Source organism: Tenrec ecaudatus, chromosome 11 (assembly GCF_050624435.1).
Source record: "Tenrec ecaudatus isolate mTenEca1 chromosome 11, mTenEca1.hap1, whole genome shotgun sequence".
Lineage (NCBI taxonomy): Eukaryota > Metazoa > Chordata > Mammalia > Afrosoricida > Tenrecidae > Tenrec > Tenrec ecaudatus.
The window spans coordinates 37,946,135-37,967,434 of NC_134540.1; the positions used below are offsets into that span (position 1 = coordinate 37,946,135).

At 42.4% G+C, this 21,300-nt stretch overlaps 1 protein-coding gene across 2 annotated transcripts in view; it reads left to right on the forward strand.

Annotated features, from left to right (window-relative positions):
- The window catches only part of DIAPH3 (diaphanous related formin 3), a 576,438-nt gene that overhangs the window by 434,034 nt on the left and 121,104 nt on the right, over positions 1 to 21,300 (forward strand). For both annotated transcript variants that reach the window (XM_075563000.1, XM_075563001.1), the window contains 2 exons: positions 20,118 to 20,216; positions 20,732 to 20,791. In XM_075563000.1, the coding sequence (XP_075419115.1) occupies positions 20,118 to 20,216; positions 20,732 to 20,791 (159 nt within the window). The remainder of the gene's footprint in view (positions 1 to 20,117; positions 20,217 to 20,731; positions 20,792 to 21,300) is intronic.

The window sequence follows — 21,300 nt, forward strand, 5'->3', positions numbered from 1 at the left end:
CAGGGGAAGAGGAGCCAATTCGAAAGCTTGACCAGTCTCCGCGAAGGCGGTGTGGGTAGGGAATCAGAGAAATCGCTGCTGCAACTGAAGAAGGGCAACGGCTGAGTAGGAGGCTTGGAGCCTATGTGGACACCTATCATAGCCCCGATCAGAAAATGGAAGTGAGAACCTCTTCGTGAGAGCCCGAAGGGATGCGTGGCCAGCACTAGCAGGCCAAGGGAGCCAGGCCGGAGGTGCTGTCCCAGCCCTGCTTGTACAGTCTTCCCTGTCGTCAGGAGCGGGGTACCATTTCAAGGTGGTAGGTTAGGTTAGGTGTTGTTAGGGGACAAGAAGAGGAACACTGGGAGAGGATATTAAGATCCTGACCAGGACCTGATCTGGTTGTCAATATTTTCTGCAGTTTTCTTTTGTTTATTCATATTACAATTTATCTCCGAGGTGTTACGTCATTGGGGGTTATCCTCTTGAGGTTGTGTTGTATGGTTTTGGGTATGTGAAACCCAGGATTGATGAACCTACAGAGACAGCCAGGAGAGTAACGGTTTCGGGGGTGGTGGGAGGAGGGGGAGGGAGATGGTGTCAAGGAGTCCAGGAAGGAAATTAACATTTGGAAACTGTGGTGGCAATTGCACAATACTGCTTGACGCGATTCAACTGTGGACTGATATATGTATTAACTCCCAGTGAATAATAATTCTTTAAAAAGAGAGCCTGACCTCTGGTAAAATCATGGTGAACCTCACTCACTGGGTCTAAGCTCAACGATATTCAAGTAAGTGAAGGCAATGTGGCGACAACTTTGTTGATGCCAAGCATTGTTGCAGCGAGAGGGCAGAGAGTGAACAGCACAGGGAACAGAGAAAGATGGGGTGTGTTCACGTGTCAGAAGGGATACCATTCTGGGTTGAGATTATGGCCAGGCGACTGGGTGGCTGAACATGGAAAGGATTGGTCCCTGCCAATGAGATCAAAGCACTCCGCGGGACATGCTGCTGGATTTGTGCACTTGGAATTGGATTCACCGAGAAGGATGGCAGGACCTGACTTGGAGAGAAAGACTGTGTCTGAAAGCAGAGACTACTCTGACTGAGAGAGAGAGACGACTACCTGGTGAGCTGACCAAAGAGGCATAGCTGTGGTACAACTGATTTTCACAGGGTGAGAAGCAGATCCTGTTCGCTCCTCCACCTACACACCCAACTGATGCTGACGATGCAAGAGTTACAAGGTGATGAGCACCCTCTCCTAGATGGGAGCTCCAGCTAGAGCCTATTCCAATTACGATGCAAGGGAAAGTGAGTGTTCATGAAGAGGTTCGGGTTGTAGAGAAAAATGCTGGAAGAAATAAATATCACATGGGACTTAGCTCTTGGATTCTGTAACTGAGAATAATAGTGATTGGGGTTTAGTTGTTTTTTTTAAAAACCGTTAGCAATCTCAAGATCTGTCTTGATGTGCAATGCTTACCTGTGATATATCTGTCAGCATAAAAGGAAACCTGATCAATGCAGCCATTATTCTCATGTATGTGTCAACCACTAAAGGTAGTGATACTGAAAGTGGAGGAGTCTACCAGTGTCTTCATTCTGAAATTGATCCAACATACATTGATGATTATTGGCAGTTGGAATTTGAGGGCTTGAAACAAAGAGGAAGGACCAATAGTTGGAAGATAGGGTCTTAGTGATAGAAATGAAGCTGGAGATTGCATGAAAGAATTTTTCAAGACCAGTAAATACGGTTTTTCAACCACACAGTGAATGGACTGAAACATGAGAGAAAGTGAGGCCAGTGCAGGAGCAGGCAGTTAGGGTCTGTTATTCATAGGGTATGGTACACTCAAGCCACACTGCCCTGCTCGCACCGAACATCACATACAGACCAGTCTCCCAAAGGAGCCCTAACAGTCCAGTGGGGTGGACAGCTAACCTGAGGCTGGAGGGTGTAAGCCTTCGAATGCTTCCTGAGGGAAAGAGAAGTTGTCTGCCGCCATAAAGACTGACAGCCTGGGAAACCCTGTAGGATCACCAAGTCAGACTTGGCTCAGTGAAAAAGTGTTTGTTTGTTATTGTGGTTTGGTCTTATAGCCATCTCTCAAGTCGAGGTAAAATGATCAAACACTTAGCTACAAGCAAAAAGTCAGTGGTTCAAACCCCCAGCTAGCCGCCCTGCGGGAGAAAGATGTGGCAGTTGGCTTCCATAAGGATCACAGCCTCAGAACACCTCTGGGGCAGCTCTGGTCTACAATCATGCAATACCTCTGTATCAAGAAAAGTCTCTAGCGGAAAGAATAGGAACTTTAGAATAAAAAGGATTTTCCCATTCTCTGTGCTACTTGCCCACTACGTCGCTCTGGGCTCGATACTTTAACTTCTTGCGCTCTAGCTTCCTTGCAGTTAAAATGAACGACTTCAGAGCGATTGGGTAGCGATGGAATGAAAATTCAACGAGTAAGCCTAGATGAAAAGCCCCACCCAGACTAGCTCACAGGCAGTCAGTCAAAGTGACGACCCTGGTCCCTTTGAATTCATATTTAGATTTGTGTTCTTTTTTATCATGCATTCCTTATTTCTGACATTTGAGAAAATTGTTCTTTAACTTAGTATCAGTCTTGATTGGGGGCCTCTGTATTCATTTTGAGAGCTCCCTGCACCCAAGGAAAAATCTATTGTTCTCTTGAGAGAGTTTAGCACATTTTTGCCTCCACTTTCTTTGCAGTTGTTAATGAGTTCATTGAAAGTTCAGTTGTCTCCCATTTTCATTTCGTGTCTGTTAGTTGCCTTTTCCCACAGCACATGTCAATTCCTTTTCCTCCCCACTTTTGCTCTCTCATTTGCCTTATTGCCCTGGCTGACTTCTTTCTCTCAAAAATAGGATGCTGTTACTTGGATTAGAATTTATTCTGCTATTCTGATTAGAATTTTTTTAATTGTTCCAGTATACATGTGAATGCCATAATATCTTATCTGGTTCTGAATATGGATGTGGAGGAAGCACTGTGTTTGCGCAGAATATTATGTATTTCTCCTTTGAATGAAGCAATCTTAAATACAGTGCTCTGAGCCAAACACTCATAATAAAAATAAACATTTGAAAATATAAATTAAATATTAGAAAAATAAAAGTAAGTAAATAAGCTTAAAATTTGAAACTAGTAAAATTCATTTTAGGGGGCAAATCTGACAGTAGTGAAGTAAGGTTTTATGAAGTACAATGTTGATACCAAAAAAAAATAATCTAGAAATTCCCAAAGGTAAGTATGCTGTATCAATTGGGCCCTGCATTTTAGAGAAAAGTAGGGTAACTCTTCAGAAGTCTCAATTTAAATGCGAATTGTAGGAGAATCGTCCCTAGGAAGTCATTGCTCTGTTACTTCCTCCTCCCCGTGCTTTCCCCTTAACAAGGTCAGCACAGTGGATTTGCCCCTTTGTGTACCCCGTCTTCCACGTAGTCCCAAACTAGGTGTGGACATCCCGCTGAAATTGTAAGATGGCTCAGAACAGAGGCTGAGCCTGTGCACCTAGTCCCTAGTGTGTCTTTGTAGGCTTGAATTAGCCTTCCAATTTTATATAGTTTTATATTTACAACTGCTTTTTGGATGAACTAGTTTGAATATTCGACCAACACTTCTAAATCAATTAATCCAAAACCTAACTTACCATGGTCCACAGAAAAGCTGATTTTCATGTTCGCATTTGGACTTAATGAGACCACCATTTCCCCAGTCACCTGGGCTTGACACCTTCACACCATGCCAGCTTTCATCACAGTGAAGCGTAGTTTTGATTATTTCACACCTTCCAGAAGCACTCTGTGGCAGTGCTTCAGCCTTGATTGTGAGTTCCCTCAGCCTGCCTTCCTGACCTCATTCTCCCTTCTTCCACTGTGCGCCATATGCTGCTGTCAGAGCAAGCCGGTTGGGTCCCTGGGGCCCCACGGGGGGAGGGGGGGCGGGGGGGCTCTAGCTAACCCTTGCTGAGAGAAGCAGCCTCCTGGTTGCCTCAAGTTCATTGATCTCAGCTTCCCCTAAAAGAGCATTCCTGTGAAATATGATCCCCTAGCCTCCCTTCACCCCTCCTTTTTGATTCTTAGTCCTGAAATAAGCATTTTCATTTTTTCCCAAGTATGATATCATTTCATTCTCTGTTCCAAAGCTTTCTAAGGAAAACAAGCCACCAGAAAGTCTTTTTTTCAAGGTCTGTGCTAATGTAAGAAAATATTAAAAATCAGTCTAAACCATATTCTCGAGTGACTGCAATGGGAAGTCAGCATTTGGCCACCTTAAGCAGTGTCAAATTTATTTCTCAGCATGAAGCGGAGCTCTCCCGTGGGCTTCCCGGAAGTGGTGGGGGGTGCCAGGGAATTGACCTTTTCCTCTCTGGGTTACTCTGTGACTCAAGGGGCAGGGGTGTTCACAGTGTGGGAGAGTCACATCTGGTGCAGTGCTATCGACCTTTCTCCTCTACATGGACATTTCCATAATTGCTTTCCCCTGCCATTCTGCGCTGCATCTGAAGGCACCCACTCAGCACCCTGAACACTGCAGGACGTGGGGAGCTAGCTTCGCTGACATTGTCTGAGCCCGGGAGTCTACACTGGCCGCTGAAATTGTGTCTCCTTTTGTAATTGCGGAGTAGGTCAGTGGGAACAAGCTAATCCCGCACTCTCAGTACTTACAGGGGAGACATTCTAACAAACATTGAGCAATGGAAGAATGACTGAGCAGTGCCTTGCAGCGCCATGAGGTGGAGTAATTGCTAAGCAGGAAGTCAGAAAAACCTGTGCTTGACTTTGTTGCAGGTAGTTGTGCGCGGTCTTGAAAATCTCTGCTCCACCTTTCTCATTGGTAAAATAGGAGACTGACTTTTTATCACGTGCCATACTGTAGAGAGGACCCATCCCAGGAATGAAATGTGCTGCATTCTTTTGCCCACATCTTTCGTGTGGACAAAACCATTTATTTGGTCACTGTCTTTCAGAGGGACTCTGGTTGTTTCCTAGCCTGTTATACATAGCATTGTAATGAACATCCTTCTACATAGGCCGTACACACACGGGAGTGAGTTATTTTCTTAGAAGAAAAAATCAATCCATCAAACTGTATATGACTATTGTTTCTGATAGAAATCATTAACTTACCACCAAACAGATCACATTAGTTTTCTTTTTCTACCAACCTGTGGGAGTACCCTGTTTTTCAAGCCTTTGACAGAGCAGAGTTGTCCTAACTTTTTATGGATGTTCTTCTAAGAGATTAAAAAGTAATCTCGTTGATGTATTTGGAATATATTTAATTATGAATGATGTCATGGATTATATCTTAGATATAAAAACCTTCTTTATTAATTTGTTTGTTTAATGTATGGTGGATGCCCTGGATAGATTATTACCTCAAAATGTTTTTTTAACTGATTTATATGAGTTATTTATCTTAAGAAAATCAATCCTAGAGGGGCCAGTGCTTTAAGTATTATTTCTCCCCACTTTGTCATTTCATTTTTTTAAATGACCTTTGTCCTTACAGTTTTTTTTATTGGCAGACATTTAGAATGGAACATGTTCTCATCAGGGACCTGTCCCTGGAGAAGTGGGTCAGCCTTGCTAAAGTAGAGGATGGGGGCTATGGGGAGGGGAGGGAATGGAAGCTCCTCAATGGAATGCATTGACCAGTGGCTGCGACAATGGGCGTAACAATGGCAGTGAACTGAGGATGGGGCAGGACTGGACAATAGTTCATTGTGATCTCAGACAACAACAGGCTGAGTCTGAACTGCTTAAAAGCAGTCTAAAACAGCCTGGGTGGCAGAGTGGTTATGTGTTGGGCTGCTAACCACAGGGTCAGTGGTTTGAAACCACTAGCCACTCCGTGGGAGAAAGGCAAGACCTTTTACTGTCTTGGAGTTTACAGTGTCAGGAACCCACAGGGACAGTTCTACCCTGCCCCAGAGTCAATGTGAGTCAGCTTTGACTTAAGGGGCAGTAGTGAGGTTTTTGTTTGGTTGGTTTTTTAGTTAACACTCTTAGTATAGTACCCTTTTTTGATCGACTCTTGTATAGCATTTTAGGTTTGGGGGTTTCCTTTATAAAAATCTTCTCGTCCTAGAACTAATAGAAAATATGTGCTTTTCTAAAAGATCTGCTAGACTTTTCAAACTTAACTTTCATATTGAAGCATCTGATTGGAATTATTCTTGCTAAAGTAGCAAAATTGAATCCCAATAGCCTGGTATCACCATATTATTCATTACAAATGTTGTTATCGTCTATTGATTTATTGGAAATACCCCTTTATCTTGAAATGAATTTTCATGTGTATTTGCTATGAATTACCAAGAACCGTTTATCTTACGCGTTAGTTGCTAAGTGTATTTGACCATAAAACATGCATCAGCACACACCGCTTCCTTTGGGGCAGTGTTCTGTGTTCAGCACCCAGGCTGTCGCCCACAGGGAACTAGCAAGCTCCAAACCTTTGCAGTTGGTTAGTGTCCCCCACATACACCTGCACACAGCCGCAGTTTGCCACACTCTGATTAACCTCCCTGGCGGAGATTGCCAGTGTGGCTGGGGGAGATGTGAACTGTCAGGAGCGGTCACCCCTCTGCATTACACTGCGGAGGAGGCCTTTCTCTGCTCCCACTGACCTCTGACTGCCTCGTTCAGTTCCATTCTCTGCAAGTGCAGTGTCACCGCACCGGGCGGAACTGGCGGGAAATTCAAAACTGCAAGTCTCAAAGAGACACACACAAACCGTGATACAGTGGAATTTTTTGTCTGTGGCATCAAAAAAGGGTCACTTTAGCACAAAAAGAGTTTCCGACCAGATAAATGACAGCGACAGTGACTTAGAATGACTCGCAGAATTGTGTATTAAAGTCTGTTATACCTGGAATGTCTACTAGAGGGATTAAAATGAGTAATTTCTTAAGAAATACAGGCCTACAATATAAAACTTCAAATTTTATGCAAAACAATGTACCGCTTTGGGTACAAAATTATGGACATAATGAGACCGCCAGGGAGGTTAAAGAACAGAGTCACTTCAGAAGAAATGAGGCTGGTCCCTCGAGAGACTTGAGAAGCACATCTCAGCATGGAAGACACACTTCTCCCGCAGAGCAGCACAGGTCTTCCCTCACAAGTTGACAGAGGACACTGTTTAGGGGAGCACTTGTACTTCTTAATTGGCACTTTCAAATTGGGGGGTGGGGAGGGGTTGTCACTCCTCATCCGGTCAAGCAACTTTCTAATTAATTCATTCGTCACGCCATCCTTGGGTCTCATGCAACTTTTCTTTCAAGTTTATCTGGGCTGCGTCTCTGGGCCAGCATGTCTCAAAATTATCATCAAGTCTTGGGTTAGGCTTTCTCGGGGGCCTGGCTTCAAGGTCATGGTGTTCACCAAGCCAGTTCTCACAGTGTCCCTTGTTCATTACTTGTTTCCCAGGGTCCTTGGTTCATCCCTTTGGGAGGCAGGGCAGAAGCCTCTGCTCTGTCCCCATCAAGAAAATAATGTGAATTCATCAATTAATTATAGGATTACTTTTATGGATGTTTTAAATTTGTTTATATTCTAGTAATGTGTGCCCTTTTTATTTATCTGGAGAAATAAATGAGCAGAGAACTAACTTCTTTTATTTTTTTTTAAATAGATTTTGGAAAATTGTTTTCACTGAGTTTTAAAATGAAAAAACTTTATTAAAAATATTCCAGAAGAAGAAAAATTAGGTATCTTTTATGAGTTAACTAAATGACTACAATGGAATAATCATTTTCCTGCAATAGCATGAGTCATAAGAAACTTAGAAATTAAAAATTGATAACAAATACAATATGACTTGGTATCATATATTTCTTTTGTCACTTTCCCTGTTGTTTATATAATTAAAATGGGACCATGCTTATTATATTTCCAATAATGGTTTTTTTAAAGACTGAAATGTGAGTATGAGAGAAATCCATTATTTTACAAATATCATCTTTATAGCTCTGTTTACTATAGGTCTGAGATTATTTAGATTTGAATTCTGTTACAATCTTATAAAGAGGAGAATAATTTGTTTTATACCTTCAGATGTATCTGTAAAATGTCCTCACACTTATGCTTTGAAAATATAGTCTTCTATTTTGTCCTTAGCAGTAAAAGAATGGCCCTCCAATGAGCCAATGGGAGGACAGAAACTCAGAACTCTTGCTACTGGAATTTCTTGTTAACCACTCTATTTTAAGAAAATATTTCCTTCTCTGTAGCTTTTCTTCTTCTTGAATTTATGACAGGAAATAGATTTAATTTAAAATGTGAAAATAATGAAGAAGAAAGGAGAAAAAAGAAATTTCAAACTCTCGGTCTTGTTCTTTTTAATAACATTTTACTGTATATGATTAAGGTAGTCATTTAATTGCGAGTATAAATGAGAATAAGATACATTTATCATTTCACTAACTACATCCCAATAAAGTTGACTAACTCTCTTGACTCAAAGTTTTCAATTTCTCATCTGGATTAAGATTGTTTTCCGCTACTCCTGTCTTTTTGCTTTCTAGTTTAAGGAATAGTTTGATCTTTGTTCTGGATGATTAATGACTGGAATCATTTATCAAGTGAAGTCCTATAATCTGTTTCCCAGAAAATCAACAGCATAAACAATAAGCCATGGTATTTTGCTCGGGCAATTCCCTTGTATTTGTCTGTCTGTCTCTTTTAAAAGACTGGGTTTTAGCGTTGAGCCTCTAACAGCACACTTCCGTGAGGAACATGAGCTTTCCTCTCCTAACCCCACTCTCGATGCCAGGTTGTCATTGCATCATTGTTCCTCCTGGAATCAGATAAAATGAGGTGGGTGTCACGAAACTACAGCGGGATCCATGGGGAGCAAAGCGAGAAGCTACGAGGTCCATAGGACAAGGCATGACCGGAGGAGGAATACAGCCATTCCTTCCTGAAATCCTCCTAAATATTTGTTTGTTCTTCTGGTTTACTTTCAGCTCCTTTACTGACCTCTACACACATTCTCCCAAGAGAACGTAATCCCTACCCTGATACCATAAACAACAACAAAGACTTAACCATTCAGTGGTGGAAGTCTTGCCTTCCATGTGGGAGACATGGGTTTAGTTCTTGACCAAGGCCCCTCATGTTGCCGGTACCACCGGCCTGTCAGTTACCATGATGCTGAAGTGTTCCTCACAAGACAGGCTAGGAAGAAAGTCTTGACATCTACTTCTGGAAAATCAATCAATGACAACTCTATGACTTAAAAGTCTACTCCCTTTACATGTGAGGTCACTGAGTGAAGGGCCGATGCTTTAGCACCTGACTATGACATCATGTGCCAGACACTCTGCTGAGCATTTCATGTCACTTGTCTCCTTTAACCATCCTGTGTGATTATTTCCTTTTGAAGGCTGGCAGGGTGGTGGGGAGTGTGTGATTAGAATGGTTAAGGAATTTGCCCACCGTTACACTGTTAGCTAATTATAAAGTCATTATTAAATCTAAATTGTCTGAATTCACAAGTTGTTTTGCTACCACTTTGTTGGGCCTGCTCCCATTTTCATACCTTCAACTATAATCCGTATACTTTCAACTTTTAAATATATTAATATAACCAATCCTGTTCCTCAATTTTTAAATTTGTGAATCTGTTAGCCTGCTTAATACATTAATCCCCTGCCCTTGAATATCTCATGAGTGTCTTACTATGTCCAAAATTGAACTCTCTAGACTTAGCATATTTCTACCGAACAAAGCTAATTCAGCACTTGGTGAAAGCTATCAGTGCACATCTTACTGATGTAGCAATATGCTTGCATTGGATGGGTGGTGGGCCATTGGTCCCCATGGTCTGGTGGACCATTTGTTATCGGCTTGCTCCAGTTTGCACATGAACTACCCTCTTCCTTCCGTTTCCTTTTCCTCGGACATTTTGTTCATCGCATGGTATTAATCAGTGTATAATGTATAAATGCGTAAAGTATAGCAGGCTTATAGCCTAATGAGACATCGTCTCTTTCACTCCTCAATCCCTTTTCATTCCCCAAAGGCAATTGTTTTTCCTTCTCAATCATGTCTTCTGGTGTTGTACTCTCTGCATTTCTAGGTAATATACTTTGATATTTATAAATTTATTAACTATACACATTGATGGATTACTAATAAATAAATGATTTCATTCATATGCCTTCTTCCCAGTAAACACTCCTCATAAAAAAATTTTAAAAAACACTCCTCATATACCCTCTCAGTCTTTTTTTTATATGATCTCTCAACTGTGGTCCAAAGAATGACCAGCTTATAGTATTACAGCTAAGTAAATATACCTCCCTCCTTCAATTAGTACTCCATGGTTATTTGAGCAGGCCTGTAACTCTTTAGCCGTACTCCCTAACAGCTCTGTGAAATAATCACCGGTAATCTGTGCACATGGTACAGCATACCAGATACGCCAGAATTGCTGCCCCTGTGCTTCCCGAGAACGCCGTTTCCTCTCACATGATGGAAACCGGCTGGCCTGCGCCTGGGCACGGGCACACTGTCCCCTGCAAATGCCTGGGACTCTCTTGCATTGTTTCCTCATGTCTCATGTTTTCCTTTCTCTTCCTTTTATTTTTTTAAAGCACACCTTCTAGTAGCTTTCTAAGAAAGGTTACATAGTCAATTTACATTTGTATATATACATTCTTCTTGGCATGCAAAATTAAAAATGTTTGTTTTCTAACTGCATCTTCTCAAAAACTGTCTTGATCGGAAATACTTTCTCTTCAGAATATGAAGGCCATTTTTCCCATGTCTACTGAGATCTATTGATACCATAGAGAAATTCAGTGTATTCTGATTCCTTAATGTTGTAGGAGACCTACTTTCATAGTACCTTCTTTAGGTTCATCATGGTCTACAATCTCAGTGGTATACTTTGATGCTAGCAAAATGGAATAAAATAGTTCCCGCCAGATAACTCACTACTATTCTACTATTTTTTGCCCCTGCCCTTTACAATTTAGGTGGGTCCCAAGATCCCATCTGTTGTGATTTAGACACATAAACTTCCAGCCTGCCACAGTCACCTACAAGGCTAAAGTCAGGATAAAGTCTTACTCCGGCATTTCCATAACCTTCCTTAGAGTCTTGCCCATTCTGCTGAATGAGCCTTTTTTGTACTATGGATATTACTTCAGATAGTATTGCCAGTTTGTCTGTTTGATTTTCAGGCCAGAATTTTCAACGGATGTCCAAAATATATCTGGAGTTCCCTTCTAGCACTTTGTACTTTCTTTCTTTTTTCATATATATATATATATATATATATATATATATATTATCATTTTATTGGAGGGCCTTACAGCTCTTTTCACAATCCATCTATCCATCCATCCATCCATCCATCCATCCATCCATCCATCGTGTCAAGCACATTTGTATATTTGTTGCCATCATCATTTTCAACACATTTTCCTCCTACTGGAGCGCTTGGTATCAGGTCGTTTCCCCTCCCTTTTGATCCCTTTATAATTTATAAATTATATTTTTGTCATGTCTTACACCAACCGCTGTCTACTTCTTCCCACTTTTCTGTTGTCCGTCCCCCTGGGGTGGGTACATTATATGTGGATCCTTGTGTTCGGTTCCCCTTTTCTCCCCACACCTGCCCCTTCCCCTCATTATTGGTCCTGAGGGGTTTATCTGTCCTGAATTCCCTGCGTTGTGAGCACTTGTCTGTACCCGTGTACATGCTCTGCTCTAGGTGAAAAAATATTTTCTTTAAAAAAAATCATTTTATTAAGGGCTCATACAACTCCTTTCACAATCCATACATACATCAATTGTGTAAAGCACATTTGTACATTCGTTGCCCTCGTCATTCTCAAAACATTGAGAAACAATTCACTGGCTCTAGAGTTTACCCTTTATGTGCAGACATAGTGGCTTTTTACTATGATCACAAAGTTGTGTATGTAGATAAAAACAATTATGCAATTTACTCCCTCCAATTGGCTATGGCTTTGTCTTGCTGTCACATGTTAAAAATGTTCCTTCCGCTAGGGCAGTGGTTCTCAACCTTTAGGTCGCGACCCCTTTGGGGGTCGAATGACCCTTTCACAGGAGTTGCCCGGTTCATAACAGTAGCACAATTACAGTTATTAAGTAGCAAGAAAAATAATGTTATGGTTGGGGTCACCACAACACGAGGGACTGTATGAAAGGGTCGTGGCATTAGGAAGGTTGAGAACCACGGCTCTAGAGGTCTAAGCGTCATTTCTGGGTGCCCAGTTCTGCTACATTGGTCTACCTGCCTATTGATTCCAAAGTCCACACTCCTGGCTCAGGATGCTGGAAACAGGAGTGGGCAGACCAGCCATTATGCCTAGCATACCCTCCTCCAAGGCTTTTTCCTTGGAAAGAAAACTTAGATATCAGTGGAGGCAAACGCTTGACTGTCCAGGGGCTGCAGGCTCACCAGGAGGGCAGGAGACCTACCAGGGAGCTCTGCACCGCGTGGCTGAGGCCCCCAGCTGTGTGGGAGGAGAGGCCGAGTGTGTACCACCTGCTCAGCCCAGGCTTGGGGACCTTTCACCAGCACTCCAGTTTGGGGGTTACAGGTCATGTTTGTGGAGACCACACCTGGGCTCACCGTCTGCACGGTGGCTCCTTCAGAGAGGTACTCAGCACCCACTGCAGCAGAGAATCTTTGCACAGTGGCCTTTGTAGCTGGGTAGATGGTAAGGTATGGCCAGGGTGGCTTTCAGCCATAGCAGAGACATGGATCATGACCCCTCTGTGCCTGGAGAAGTGAGCATTCTCTGTAGAGGAGTGAAGGTCGGGCAGAGGGCAGGGGACAGCAGCTTTCCACCCCACCCCAGAGCCCTTAACTGAGATACTTCAGAGGGAGGGGTGGAGCCGTGGGCGGGGCAGCTGGAGGATGGAAACAGTCTGGAGGTTGGCAGAAGAAGTGGCCGGCTCATACCTGGAGACCATTTGGGTTAGGACGATTCTGGGCTTCTGGACCACCGATATCATGTTGCAGGTCACAGTACCCGAGAGCCTCTGGTCTGGGTTCTCACAGTCCAGCAGTTTCCCCAAGGGCGGAGAGTACTGCCTGCCCACGTCCTCACCAGTATGCCAAGCTCCAGTGAAGTTAACCTGGATGACAAGCATGTTGGTCATGAAGCCGCTCAATCTCCTTTGCCTCCTTTTCCAACTTGTTCGTGTTTTGACTGATGAGGACGATGTTCAGGCCTTTCTTGGCAAACTCATGTGCGTAGGCCGAGCCCATGCCATCTGTGATTCCTGTCACCACTCAAGGTTTGCCGTTTAAAGCCACCGGATGCTCTGCGGGAGAACGATGAGTTTGTTCTCACAAAGATGTACAGGGACCTCCCAAACTCTTCATGGGGTCTCTGCCCAGGCTCCCTGCAGCCAGATCCAAGCATCGCCTAGACCAGTCCAGGGCAGCAGGTAGATGTAGACCATGCGGGCAACCGCCACGTTGCCCCCAGCAGAAGTCCCGTGGCCGTGAGGGCACCCTGCACACTGGGTGCCCACATCGTAGCTCTACCTGCACTTTCACATGTCCAAAAGGAAACTCATTATCTTCTCCCAACTTTGTTAATATGAATTAACCCAAATTACTATTAATAATATCCTCTATATACTTTCTAATCCTCTCGTCCCAGACCCTGAGCCCTCCAGTACCTCTGAGTCACCCCTTAGCATCCCAACCGCCACCTGTATCCACATCCTGTGTCCACCTGTATTGATTTTGCTATAGAAATACCTACAACTCCCCCGTCTCCATTTCACTTGACACTGCACAGTTCTTAAAAATAGCATTTAGAAATTAAACAAAGTGAAATGCTAGTCAGGTATAGAAAAGCTTTGACTATTGCAGTTCGTCTATTTATTTAAAAGAGTTTTCACAGCAGGAGAAAGGCTATAAATATTTTGAATATAAATTGACTTGTAGTTAGAAAAATTGAATTCTAGTCTATGCTAAAAATGTCTGTATTTTGTTACACTGGTTTGCATTAGAATAATATAAATATGAATTGTTTAAACACCTCATTTTACCTCATCTCTGATTCTTATCTTCGCTTTTGCCTTTGTTCCTGCTAATCTTCTACCAGGAATGTTATTCCTGCCTCGGTCCCTGCCATCGTCTGTATTCATGCTGACCCTTCAGGACATTCACTGGGGAACATTGAAGCTCCAGTGACTCCCATGGACCCTCATCCATACTCACCAGGGGCTTCTGTACTTGATAGCAGGCTATGTTCCTTGTTAACACTTGGGACTCAAGTAGCCTCAGTGCCTAGCAATGCAATGTCAACTGTGGTAGTGATTTCTTTAATTATATGAATCCACCCAGAGTGGCCCCAGGGTGTTGGAGATTACAGATGTCCTGCACGTCCAAATGTTTCACATGTTGTACAGCCCCATTTCCCTCCACACCTCCCTTTAGCATGTTCCCTCGTCCCTGGGCTCTGCAGCGAAACTGTAAGGAAATGTCTCACATGGTTGTGGGTGCGCTTTAGTCCCAAATACAAAGGTTAGGGAGAGGCAAGCCAGGCGCAGGAGCCAAAGTCAGAAGGCAAGTCTAGATGACAGTCAAAGCAGGTCTTCTGACTTCTCCCAATGCTCAGTCAGGAAACGGGGGGTCGGGAAGAAGAGAAGGCCTCCGATGGAGGTGTGCTTTTGTCCTTCCCACAGACTACCTCCCTCCCTAAGGAGGACACAGGATGGTGACTTAGTCACCCCTTCCAGTGAAGCTCCGCCTCAGGAGGCATCCTACCTTAATCCTGCATGAGAGAACTCCCTCCACCATGAAATCATAAGCCCTCAGAGCGCAGAGGCAGAATCGACACTACCACACAAAAGGGATCATGGCAAACAAGAATATGGCTAATTTCAGCAACATAATAGACCCCCTGCAGTGGTCCATTTTCCCAAAGGACTCTGTCTGAGGGCAAAACGGTTCACATCCCTAGTCAGTAATATGCAGGGCACCAGTGGAGACTTCACTGATGGGAAGACTCTGCGAATGGACCTTCGGCTTTCACTGACATCTGTAGCCTTTTTGCAAACCAGGTGTCAGAAATAAGCTCTGTTCCAATTACCTCCAGAGCTTGGATTTCATTATTTACAACCTTCGTCTTACACTGGCTGGTGTGTGCCTTCTCTGTGGACTCACCTGACATCCCCCTCCGGCGGCTGCCAGTTGGAAGACTGGCCTTGTTGACCCAGGACGCTAGTCTTTCTGCTAGCCGGGCACCCTCTGGTTTCTTGACCACACTTTGCTGTAGCACCCAGGTCTTCAATGATCACTTCCTGGGGGCAAGTGTCAAGCAGGGCCAAATCAGAAGGACTAATATGAAGTGGAAGCTCAAAATTCATACTGATATCTACGGCTTATATATAGATCCCTCATACACTTTAGGGCAGTGGTTCTCAACCTGTGGGTCGCGACCCCTTTGGGGATCGAATGACCCTTTCACAGGGGTTTCCCGATTCATAGCAGTAGCAAAATTACAGTTCTGAAAGAGTAATGAAAATAATTTTATGGTTGGGCGTCACCACAACATGAGGACCTGTGATACAGGGGAGGAGGAAGGTTGAGAACCACTGCTTGAGCGGACAGTATCATTGTTGACTTCTTGAGATAATATGGGTAACCTGCAAGGGACACTGGACATTTTTGATAGTAGTATCATTAAACCAGCCCATGGTTTAGAAGTTAAATACTAGTAAGAAAAGGAAAATAAACATGCGATTTGATTAAAATACACAGAACATTCACTTATGCAAGTTAAAAAAAATAAGTGACTGAACACTGCTTAAGAAAACAAAGAGGCAATGAATAGGGCAAAGAATGTACAGAGGTGCTTTATACAATTGATGTATGTAGATGTATGGATTGTGGTAAGGGTTGTATGAGCCCCTAATAAAATGTTTAAAAAAAGAAAAAAACAAAGAGGCAACTTTTTTGTAATGCTCACTCACTACGGCAAAACTATGCCTGCATAACTAAGACATGTGGCAGAAGGCAAAGACAACATGAAAATGCAAATACATACTTGTCTTCTTATCAGTCATTCGACAATCTTGAAAGCAGGAGATTTGGACAAAACTTCAATGATTTCCAAGTCCATGACCCTAGGACCGCAGTCATCTGCTTCTTATCACCTGGTTCTTCTCTTATCTGAATTCCTCCTTGAGCCTCACTAATGGGAATTCTGATTGCATATGGGTGAAGCATTGAACTCATAGCTACCACCAGCCTCTCCTTGGAAGAAATATGGGGGTTTGGTCCTATAAAGATCTGTAGCCTTAGAACCTCACAGGGCCAGTTATGATCTGTTCTGTAGGGTCACCATGAGTCAGCACTGACTGGATGCCACTGAGCTTGGTTTGGGAGGGTTTGTTTTGGTTTCTGTTTTTATCCACCAGTACTGTTTTCCAACACCATTACCAACTTGACCTCACAGTCAGAACACTCCTGCCAACAAGAGAGTGCAAAGGTTAGTGCTCATGGAATTATTCTTCAGACTAGACAGCAAGCATCAATAAATTTTAAATCTTCAAGATAAACAAAATGTCTTCTCAGATCAAAGTGCTGTAAAATTAGAAATCAACAATAGGAAGTTCAAGGGGAGGACAGTCAAATACATGTAAATTGGAGTAACACCACGCTTTAAAACGGCTTGTTTGTCAGAGAAATCTGAAAGTCTGTGAGTCAAATGGGAAGAAGAACACAACATCCCAAAGCCTTTGGAAAAGAGCAAACGTAGTGCTCAGAGGGTAATTTATTCAATAAACGCGTGCATCCAAAAAGAAGGAACGCTCAGAATCAGTACCTGATCCCAAATCTCTAGCATTTAAAACAGGAACAGCAAAATAAGCCTACAGTGGCCTGCTTTGCCTGAAAGATCAAGAAAATGGGGGCGATGGGGGGGGGCGCGGTCTGCAGTAAGTTTCCACCAACAAATAGGAAGTCAAAAGGAATTTAAACCTTGCTTGAGTATAAGTTATAACCTGTGAAAAAGGGAATCAGTGAACAAAGCCACCTACCATGGTGGAGATAGTGCCTATTGATGAAACCGAAGAAAATGAATAATAAAGACCAGAGCAGAAGAAAATGAAACAGAACAGAAGAGTGAACAATACCGCGCTGGTGCTCTCAAAGGATTATAAAATCTGTGAACCACTAGCGAACTCTAACAAAGGAAAAGAAGACAATGCAAACAGCACAAGTAAGAAATGAAATAAAACAGGTAATAGAATATGATAAAGAACTATACTGCAACAAATTTGAAAACCTCAAAAAAATGGACAAATTTCAAAAACTCATGACCTCCCTAAACAAACATGGACTGGAGAACAGGAAAGAAAATCTGAACAGATTCATAACAAAAGAAGGAAACAATCAGGTTATTTTAAAAATCAGGTGCTGGCCCAAATGGCATCCCTGGTGAATGTTAACACATAGGCAGAAAAAGAGCTGATGCTCATTCTACTCAAATTATTCTCGTGAGCATAACTGATCACATGGGTGAGCTTGGAGGACATTCTGCTGAGGACAAATAGTATATGAAACCACTGTTGTAAAAAGTCAAGGTGTTTGCACTAAAAAAAAAATAGTATTTGATGGATACCAAGAGTGAATGGGGGAAGAGGAAATAACAAGAATCGCTAATTCCGAATGACTGCCAAATACATATATTCCTCACACCCCCGCCAACAAATTAACTAAGGAAAGTTATGAATTTTTTTGTACTTCTTTTTCCCTTCAAAGTGTAGGTCATGGAGGTTGAAATGTTTTCTGAATTAACTCTGCTTTTTTACTGCATCTTTAATTTTTCATATATATATTATTAATTGGGAGTTAATAACATATATAATTCCATAGTTCAGTCATGTCAAACAGAATTGTACAATTGCTGCCACCATCAGCTTCGAAACATTACTTTTCTTCCTGGACTCCTTGACCTTGTCTCCCTGTTAGCCTTTCCACCACCACTGTAACACCCAGCCCACCCCCAAAACCTTGATTCTTCTTGCTGTCCCTATGGATTCATCACTGCTGGGTTTCATATACCGAAAGACATAAAAACATATAACCCAGCTTCATGAGGGTGACTTCCAATGATATAATGCCTCTGAGATACACCCTAATGTGAACATATAAAAACAAAACAAAACACAATTGCAGAAAATGTTGAAAACCAGATAAGGGCCAGCATGCATCAGAGGAAGGATTAACTGACAGGGCATTAACCATTCAAGTCGTATTTATGCCTTTGACCTCTTATACTTATCTCTCTAATGCACTCTGTTTAGTAAACACTTCCCTCCCTCAATTATGGGCAGAGGGAAATCACAGGAGGCTTATTTGCTATGTAGTTCCCACACATGAATCCTGGGGTCCCACGGTCATAAGCAGCCTTCTCTAAACTGTATTCTCACATGTAGGCTCTGATACTAATCGCCCCTTTGACTTCAGATTATATGATTTACAATCCTTCAGTGACTGATGATGGGGTGCTTCTTCTGTGTGGGCTTGGCTGACATTTCACTTAGATGGCTGCTTGCACTGCTTTATGCAGAATGAGTCAGACTAGCCTGCTGGCAGTGAGCTTGGGTGTGGCTTAACAGTCCATGTTGCCAGGATGATGTGCAGGAACAGTTGTTTCTGCTTCCACTCTCTTTGCGTTTGTGGGTTGGGCTTGTGATGGTTTGCCTGTTCTTATGCTTGCTGTTTAAAAGTTCTGTGGTTTCGAAATGGCTCCCTTTACTAAGGAAACAGATTCACTACCTTAAGTGTTGTATAATTGAGTTCTTTCTAGGAAAAATACAGTTGAATTTGAGTGTGCATTTTCAAACACATCTAGATTGCTTCATTACTTATTAAAGTGTCTAAAATATTTATTTTGTGTTAATTAAAGTAGCCATCAAGTCACTCTAGAGTTAAATTCACATGTAAATCAACAAACTCCAAAGCTCTATTTCTCCCCTACCTTTCCATGATAACACGACAAGATTTAGTGCTTTTCTAAAAATATCCAACAGACCAGCTAGAAACAGGGCCGGGGCATATTTATACTTATATGTCTATTTATAAGCTGTAAGTGACTTTATTGTACTCCTTTGCCAACTGTTCTCTATAAAAGAATTGCATCTCAAAAAAAGAAACAAGGGCAATAAAGATCCAGAGAAGCATCATTTTCTATGACTTTGGACATACTATACAGCAGACCCACATTTTGATAGGAAATGCCTGCAAATAACCTCTGTGTGTGGGGGTGGGGGGCTTGGAATTTCTTTAGATTTGTAAGAGCTTAGTAGTTTCTTTCACACTTCATTCCTCACTGCATAACATTTAGCAACGACTGGGACTGTTACGACAATAATCTGTGGAGAAATGAAACATAGAACCACTTCCTTCTTCATATATGAAATACCAGTGGAAACTGATTAATAGTGCGATCGCATCTCTCAGACTCTCAAGGGCCTCCTTAGGGTTCTTTTTCCAGAAGGAAGAAGAACTTTTCAGAGCTCCGAGGTTTTTAGCAGTTGTTCTGTGTCACCTCAAGTTAGGAGCCGACTATCCTCTCAGATATGAAAAATCAATTGTTGGGAGCTTGCTCACAAAAGTTAGCATAGAAATGTAATTTTGTGCTATCAGTTCAGACAGCAGACTCTCAAGAGCAAGAACAAAAACTCCCCAACACCTGGTCGATTTTAGAATAGAAGCCGATGCCTTGGAACTAACCTATTTCTACAAGGGAAATATGATTTATGATAACCTGAGACATGGACATGACTGGAACCGCATTCCATTTAAAGTTATTGTGCCGCCAGACGATAGAAGCAGTGCTGTGAAGTGAATCAATGGAACTGGCTCCTCTTTAGTGGACAGTAACACAGGCACTAATGAGACAGATTTCATTAAAGACAGTTGATTTATGAGAGAGCTAAAGTCCTATTTTATTTTGAAATTGCTGGTTTGGTCCTGGCATCCAATCTTTTCTCTCGCCCACCATCGCCAGCACCAGTTTCTGTGTATGCTGTGACATTGCTATGGTAACCCTGAGTGCTGATGGAATTCCCTGCATCTCTTTCCACAGAGGGTGATGAGACGGGAGTGATGGATAGTCTGCTGGAGGCACTGCAGTCGGGGGCTGCTTTCCGAGAGCGAAGGAAAAGGACGCCAAAGAAGCCGAAAGGTGAATACGACCCTTGCTTCGGGTTACTGTCTGAGAGTCTATCACAGGGAAGAAATCTTGTTGTTGTGTTTTTTTTACTTTAAATTCTCTTAAAGTCATGAGTCAAGAACACAGTGCTTTGAGCAACAACTGTTCAGAAGTTTCAGGAATTTACTTAATCCTCCCCTTGCCATGACAAATGTCAGAGAGGGATGCATTCCACTTGGCCCATGTCAGTGGCACATTAACACATCAGTGCACCGAACCTAGAGCATCCTGATGAGTGTGACAAGTCTCATTTCAAGAACCACGGGCACTGCATCCCCGTGGAGTTTACTGTAGCATAATTAAATAGGAAGGAAAAGTCATAAACATGATCTATTGCTCCAAGCACTTCAGGGTATTGAAGCATTGCTTTGCTTCTTGGAACACTTAACCTTGGGAAAAGTCTACCTCATCTGGTTGGACTTCTTGAGATGAAGAGATTCCTGTATTAAGTTTGCTTTTGTTTTGTTTTGTCTTCTTGTTGTCCACAGATATTCGGCAGAGTCTCAGCCCCATCTCTCAGAGGCCTGTTCTGAAAGTTTGTAACCATGGTAATAAACTGTATTCCTGAAATGCACCTCCTTCTTATCCTGTTGATCTGTGATTCTGGTAGGCTGTTGTAACATTCTCAAGTTCCCATACAACTACAAAGGCAAGCATGGCTTTATTCTAGGTGTGCATATCTGTGCTTACAGATGGATATACATATTGGCTCCGAAATGTTGTACTGAGCTTTCCCATCATTACATTAATGTCTTGATGTGGTACCTTGGCTGCTTTTTGCATATCTCTAGTTAAGTGGAGTTTGGGTTTTTTAACTACGATTATTTTATGTTACCTTCGCACATTTCTGATCAGTGTTCTCCAGTGCACCCTCTGAAAAGCAATATGTGCTCATAATACTATTTTAAATAGTGAATTTACTTTTTACATCAAGAAGCAATTTAAAATTTTGAATATGTTAACCTGTTCTTGCTGCTACAGTTTGAAACATTGTGACAGTACTTAAGCAAAGTCATAAATACAGATGAGCCTCATTGTAAAAGGATATGCTCAGTTA